This window comes from Scleropages formosus, chromosome 6 (genome assembly GCF_900964775.1).
Source record: "Scleropages formosus chromosome 6, fSclFor1.1, whole genome shotgun sequence".
NCBI lineage: Eukaryota > Metazoa > Chordata > Actinopteri > Osteoglossiformes > Osteoglossidae > Scleropages > Scleropages formosus.
In genome coordinates this window covers 34,070,908-34,077,846 of record NC_041811.1, presented here as the reverse complement: position 1 = coordinate 34,077,846, position 6,939 = coordinate 34,070,908, and the positions used below count along the sequence as shown (strand labels likewise).

At 42.6% G+C, this 6,939-nt stretch overlaps 1 protein-coding gene across 1 annotated transcript; it reads right to left on the bottom strand.

Moving 5' to 3' along the window:
- Positions 1-860: 860 nt before the first annotated feature.
- LOC108935355 (small nuclear ribonucleoprotein Sm D3) lies at positions 861-3,021 on the bottom strand. Its single transcript, XM_018753907.2, has 4 exons — positions 2,915-3,021; positions 2,479-2,626; positions 1,350-1,542; positions 861-1,014 (listed from the first exon to the last, which is right to left on the bottom strand). Exons 2-4 carry the CDS (start codon positions 2,602-2,604, stop codon positions 950-952), a joined length of 384 nt encoding a protein of 127 aa, XP_018609423.1. The 5' UTR covers positions 2,605-2,626; positions 2,915-3,021; the 3' UTR covers positions 861-949.
- Positions 3,022-6,939: the final 3,918 nt, after the last annotated feature.

The following is a 6,939-nucleotide window of genomic DNA, read 5'->3' as shown; positions in this document are numbered from 1 at the left end:
AAGAACCAGTTTGGTGTGAGCGCAAAGGGCCTCCCGTGGCCAAACGGCACGCTGTACTCCCGTCTGCTCCGCAGTCCCTCGCGCGCAACGGTTGCGTTCCGTTTGCATCATGTTCCAACACCACACCAGATAAAGATCACAGAAGTGAGAGTGTCACCCGTGCTTTTGATTCCACTTTATACGCAGATTGTGTTTTTGACATCGTTTCAACGAGTCAAAGCCGTGACAATCCCGAGTGTGGAAAGTATTCAGATACAACCAGCGCAATAAGACGTTCTCCTGGTTTCTTATTTACAGTCAATCTTAACCTGAAACACCGCAATAATTCAAGTTATACAAACATTTACTCTTTTACCTGACACTTCATCAAAACAACATAACTATTTACCCATTTATACAGTTGGGTAATTTTACTGGAGCAATTTAGGGTAAGTACTTTTGCTCAGGGGTACAATAGCTGGAGGTGGGATTCAAACCAGCAACTTTTGGGTCCAAAGGTAGCAGCTCTAACCACTACACTACCACCTACTGAAGTTGTTCTGTAGTTTAAAATGTGTTTTAACTGTTGGGTTATCTGCTCATCTTCAGCTATAATTCAAAATAATTGTGTGGTGGTTTGTGAAATTCATGCAATTATTGTAAAGAAATACAGAACACACTAGTGGCAAAATAAACCCATTATAAATAACTAATATTTTACTATAGAGATATTGCAAGAAAAATACACATTTGGTATCTGTCCATCATCCAAGCATTATGCTTAAGTGAGGTCTCCGGATTTCCAAACATGAAAAAACACCTAATCAGAGAGGAAAAGCAATCCAATTTATTGCAAAAAAAAAACCACTTCATACTAGCATATAAATGATCACATTAAAGACCTACTTGTTAAACAGTAAAGTTTGGTGTGGAAAAAAAAAACCCACAAAAAAATACTTGAGGGCAGCAACTACCGCCTTTTCTGGAAGATATTGCCACGGCCCATTCCTCCTCGACCTCGTCCTCTTGCAGCCACTGCATGTCAGAACACACACAAAAAAGTGAGAAAAGAAGCTCCGAAAACCCATACCACCTGATTCTCACTACGCCAAAATAAGGTGACGTGAAGTGCTGCTGCTAGAAGGAACTCTAGATGAACTCGCATTATAAAAATAGTTTTGGTTCACAGGATGTAGAGTCTTAGCCATAAAGAGCATCACATGTACTCTGCAGGATTTCTTTCCTTACCACCAGAACTCAGATGATGTTCGGTTACCTGAGAGGGCTGTGTGTCAACACAAACAACACGAAGCTACAAATGACCCGCGTCCAGATATTGAACATGGCTCTCCATGCAACGTGCGCCACACCTTGTGCTTTGAGGATGGCTGCTTTGCCTCGTCCTGCCCCTGAGCCCTGGTTCTTGTTCTTCACGCTCTTCAGCATGGGCGCGTTCTTCAGCATGTCCGGCAGGATCAGGAAGCGGATCTTGCTGCCTCGGATGTAGACCTGCTCCAGCTGGGCCACTCGGCCATCCCTGTACGTCACAGTGATGTTGGACATCTGAAGAAGAGAAGGGAGACCAAAGTGACGCTACACTGAAATCGCAGCACTACATCTCGGCAGTGATTTTAAGGGTGCAGAAAACCCTTCCATTCTTTGAATGTTTGGCATTTAAAATGCAGCATTTGCAAAAAAGTATCTTAAAGCACACTGGCACCCTCTGGTAGGGTTACCAGCGCCTTATCAGAGATTTATCACGGTGTTTAGGGACACTAAAGACTTGGCCAGTACATAGGAAGTACTTAAGGGAACATGGTACTGGGTTATAGAGGGTTAATACCACCCGCGAAAGCAGTACAACCCTTATATTACCCAACAAGGCTCAAAAACACACAAGACGTAGGAGGCACAGGGTTAAAGCTATGGCTTTGTAATCAGAAGGTTCTTGGTTTGAAGCCCACTCCAGTATCAAGAAGCTGTTTACTTGCCCTGAATTGATAGAGCAGAAATACAGTGCAGTACAAATGCAGTACATTTACATTTATTTAGCAGACACTTTTCTCTAAAGCGACTTCCAATGAATTCTATGTAGTGTTATGAGTCCACACACCTTATTCAGCGCGGTGACTTGCACTACTAGATACGCTACTTACACTGGGTCACTCATCCGTACATCAGTGGAACACACTCTCTCTGTTACTCACACGATGGGGGAACCTGAACAGCATGTCTTTGGAGTGTGGGAGGAAACCAGAGCACCCGGAGAAAACCCACGCAGACACAGGGAGAACATGAATGCCACACAGACTGAGCAGGGATCAAACCCATGTCCTCTCGCACCACCCAGGCACTGTGAGACAGCGGCCACACGCCGCCCATTGAGTACAAAAGGGTAATTTAAAGTAAAGTTGGTTATGGAACACTGCAGGCCACCCTGGGCTAAGGTGTCCGTCAAAAACCAGTATGCTGTAGACTAAGAGAGCTGTGTATCAGTACCTGACAGTTCATGTTGTCTTCAGCCTCGAGAAGTTTGCCCCGATACACTTCGCCCGTGTTCGTTTCGCACGTCACCATGTGGCCCTCGGCTTCGTGCAGCACTTTAATGGGAACTCCTATGGACATCTTGACCTTCTTCGGAGTTTACCTGCAATACAGAGTTATAACGATTAAGCAGACTCATTTCACACACCACTCGTTTTCACACACAAATAGTACTATCTACCGCGCGCAGGCCTCACAGTAGTTACAAAAGACGTTTTATGTTGCCAAATACGTTACAACAATGTAACCGCAGGCGGCGGGTAACTGACACAGCAGGCCTAAGCCTAGGCTAGAATAAACAGAATAAAACAAGACCGTGTTTCATTAAAGCCGCCGCGGTATCAAATCTGGCTGTTTTCAAATCTCAGAATTAACGGTTAACATCAATTACCTTTCACCTTTTCTTGAACCTGGTTGATTCCGACGATCTTTCACTTCAGCGCAAAAGCACAACGTGACCCTTACGAACACACTCCTAACGTCTTCCGGTGCCCATTGTGCAATTCGCTCGCGCTGAACCACGTGTATCCGTCTGTTTCCCAGGTGCATCATGGGAAATGAAGTCCCTTGAGTACGGCGTCAACGCGCTCTATTTCTGGGCAGATTCTTATTTCGTAAAAGGTAAGTGTTCGCTTGCCGTGAAGACGAACAATCAATAAGACTAGAATTGCTTTTAAAATTAGAATTTTTTTTTTATTCGATAAAAGAACAAAAGAAGTACTTCGATGCTCTTCGGTGTCAGGATTTTCATGATAATTACCCCGTCATACTCATACTACTACAATAGTGTAACTTAAATATTTAGTAATCTGAATGGGTTGCGCGAGTATTTTAAACTAAGAACAACATTTGCAGTCAAACAGGAGTAACATCAGGAGTTATCATGGCATTGACTTTTGATAATATATCATGAGGGGACTGTCCCCCCAAGGTAAAACAAAGGACAGATGGAAAGTCCTCTTGGATAAATGTGTCTGAAGCTCTGAGGATGGACGTCTGCTTTATGGAACTACATTCTTTTAAAACATATTGTACTTTCTTGTATAATCTTACCGTGTATATTTATTCTCTTTCATATTTGTTTAATGTGTGGTTTTTACTTGTACAGTATTTTATTCACAGATTTCAGTAGTTTTGTGTTGTTGGGTTTGTGCACTTTTAACTAACTTATTCTTTTAATTTGTGTGGGTTTTATTTGTATAGCATTTTATTTACAGATTTTAATGGCCTTGTTTTATTAGGTCATTTTGTGCACTTTTAGCCTTTTATACTGATGACTAATGATGTGTATGTCCGCTTTCTATTTATTTGTCTGGTTTTACGGGTATGATAAAGTTTTATACTGCAATTTAGAAGTATTTTATGTGTTTTGAAGGATGCATGTATATGACATGATGACTTGGGTTGAGCTTCTATTGGGGGGCAATCTTTTCGTGGGTATGTTGGTGTGGGGAAGACATGGATCAGTTCTATTTTTTTGAAGCCAGGAAGGGGATTGTTATGGGAAAGATTCTGTCATTGTCTTGACAATGTATTTTATGTAACGTCTGTTTAGTAATTTTGTTGACCAACTGTAGGAAAATGGTTTCGGGTTTGTTTGATTGTGGATTTTTTGATGTTTGTCTTTGGTTGTGTATTTTCTTTGATAACTTTATTAAACAAAGTTAAAAAAAAAAAAAAAAACAGGAGTAACATCATCAGCTGATACCTTCGGACCCAAAGGTCGCAGGTTCGAATTTCACCAACTTCTACAATACGCTTAAGCAAAGTACTTACTTTGAATTGCTCTAATAAAATTACCCAGTTGTGTAAGTGGGTAAATAATTTGAAGAAAAGTGTTAGAAAAATGAGTATATGTTGGCTCAGGTTTGAATCCAACTCAGCATGTGGTCCCTCCATGGGTTTCTTGGGCTGCTCATTCTGTAACCAAAAAATTGAAATCATTCTTTTTTGGAAAAACAAATGTGTATAGTTTGTTAGCAACGGCTTGAAAATGCCATAAAAGGTGGAAACAGTCATGGTGTCACACTCAGACCTCAACCACAAGCACCTGGCTGTAATGAACAACAGGGCATAAGAGCACCATTTCCTGGCTGTGGACAACCATCCCCCCTGTGCTTCTGACCCTTTACCTTACTTCTCCTGACCTGCTCCCTGCATCTTCCTGCTTTGATCCCCTGCCCATCCCCACATCCCTAAGTCCTGTCTCCCACAACCTTGTCCCTTCAATCACGCCTTTGGTTCATCCCTGGTACAACAGTTGCCCCTGGAGTTTGGACCTTCGCCTGCCCTTGATCACAAGAATTGCTTTACCCCGTTGAATCTCCAATAAGTAATCCCTCATCTGGGTTCACTCTCAGAATACAAGGAGAATTATAGGCTAATGAAATCTCATGGCTAAAACACATCATATCACGGGGACTCCTAACTACTTTATAGGCTCAACTAATTACCATAGAAATCACATATGACTGGAGTTGGGTTATTTTTACTGTGTAAGTCTGGGTAGATACATTCTTGGCACCTTGTTCCAGGGTGCTACAGCAGAGTATGAAAGTCCATTAGAAATGGGTGCAATTTTGATCACATTTCTTGTTCGAAGCTCACGTTCACACAGCAGGTAAGGGGGTTTAGTTCTGTGGCCACGTCCAAAATTGCACGCTCTTCACATACTAATGTCCCAAGGTTTCACTAGTTAGGACAATGAATGAGGGCTCAGCTCACTGGGACTTTTTGACGTCCTGGTCAGTTCAGAATGACCTTTGATTGAAAAACCACGCTCAGTGTCCGTACAGTGTTTGAACAGGTCTGAACACAGTAATCGTTCCCGGATACCATGGTTAAAGTATAGTTGATGTAGCTGAAAGACACTGAGTTTTCCAGAGACATTTATTGTAATGAAATTTTCTTTCCCCAGGCAAATATTGAGGCAACCGCAGTGAAACACTCATAGCAACTTTAAATGCTTGCAAGAAAGGAAGTGAGCTCTACAGCCTTGCGAGCACTGGAAGGATGTCACGTCTCATTTCCCCACTGAACTGAGCTTTCTGCTCCGGGGCTGTTGGTGAACGTGCTGGAATGAGCTGCTGAGGCGTCCAAGGAAGCTGTTCTCAGACTCAAGTTCACACCTGCAACCACTATGGAAGCAGAAAAGAGTATCATCCTTTTGTGCCAGAAGATCAGCTCCATCTCCACCAGCATCTGTGCTGCTCTGGCACCTCTCCATTCGCAGTGGATCATAGGGCATGATGGCTCCCCATTCAAGTACCTGCAGCATGAAAGTTTACACTGGTACAGCAGAGACTGACACTGAGGAGCCTACAGACAGGTGAATGTCAGGAAGACACACACACTGTCTGAAACCATTTGTCCCAAGCGGGGTCGCAGTGAACCGGAGCCTAGTCCGGCAATACAAGGCGCATGCCTGGAGGGAGGGGGGGACACACCCAGATGAGATGCCAGGCCATCACAAGGCACCCCAAACAGGACTCAAACCCCAGACCCACCAGAGAGCAGGACCCGGTCAAACCTGCTGCGCCACTGCACCCTCCCATGTTGGGAAGACAGGAAACAAATTCAGATTTAAACCAAGATCAGCAGTAGGGGAGCTGTCAGCTCGCTTCTCGTACACCATCGCTACGTCTTTTTTCCTCAATTCCTGTGTAATAAAATCATCTGCGGGAGATTTTCTGTTGTTGGGAAAATTTTAATAGGGTAAATTTCCAGTTCCACCACTTCTGACGGGGCTAAGAAGTGATAGGAAAAACTAAGGTGATCGCTGTAAATGATGTCATGGAAGCGAAATTTTAGGAGATCAGGAGAGAAGCGGGTCCGAAGCGCTAATGAGCGACAAAAGCTGCTGTTTGCCCCCCCGCCTCTTACCGCCAGGGGGCGCCCTAACAAAGGAGTTCCCTATTGGAGCAGTGAGCAGCTGTCTCACAAACTGAAAATTATTATTATTATAAACGAAGAATTCAGGAACTCACAGTACAAAACTGTCAGAAAAAAATTACTTCCCAGGAGTGGAGAAGAGAAAGAATAAAAAAGAAAGAAGGATGGAAAGGAAGGGTGTTGCTTTATTGAGAACATTGTTTTTATGTATTAGCAGTTTAAGTTATATTAATGCTGCTATCATTTTTGTTATTTTTCACTTTCTCTTGGCACATGGCCAGAATTCAGGTTACAGTTTTAAATAAATAAATATATATATCAGTACTTTTATTCAGAGTGTTGTTCTCTGAATAAAGTATAAGAATATTGTTCTTGTTATCTTTGCACTTTGTCAAAGTTCACTTTCTAAATGACATTGTTTCTGAAATGCTGTGTTTTGGTGTCGCTTTACTGTAAAAGCAAATATTCTGTCGCCTTTATTACGGCATCCAGCAAACTTCAACAAGTTTTTTTATTTATTTACTG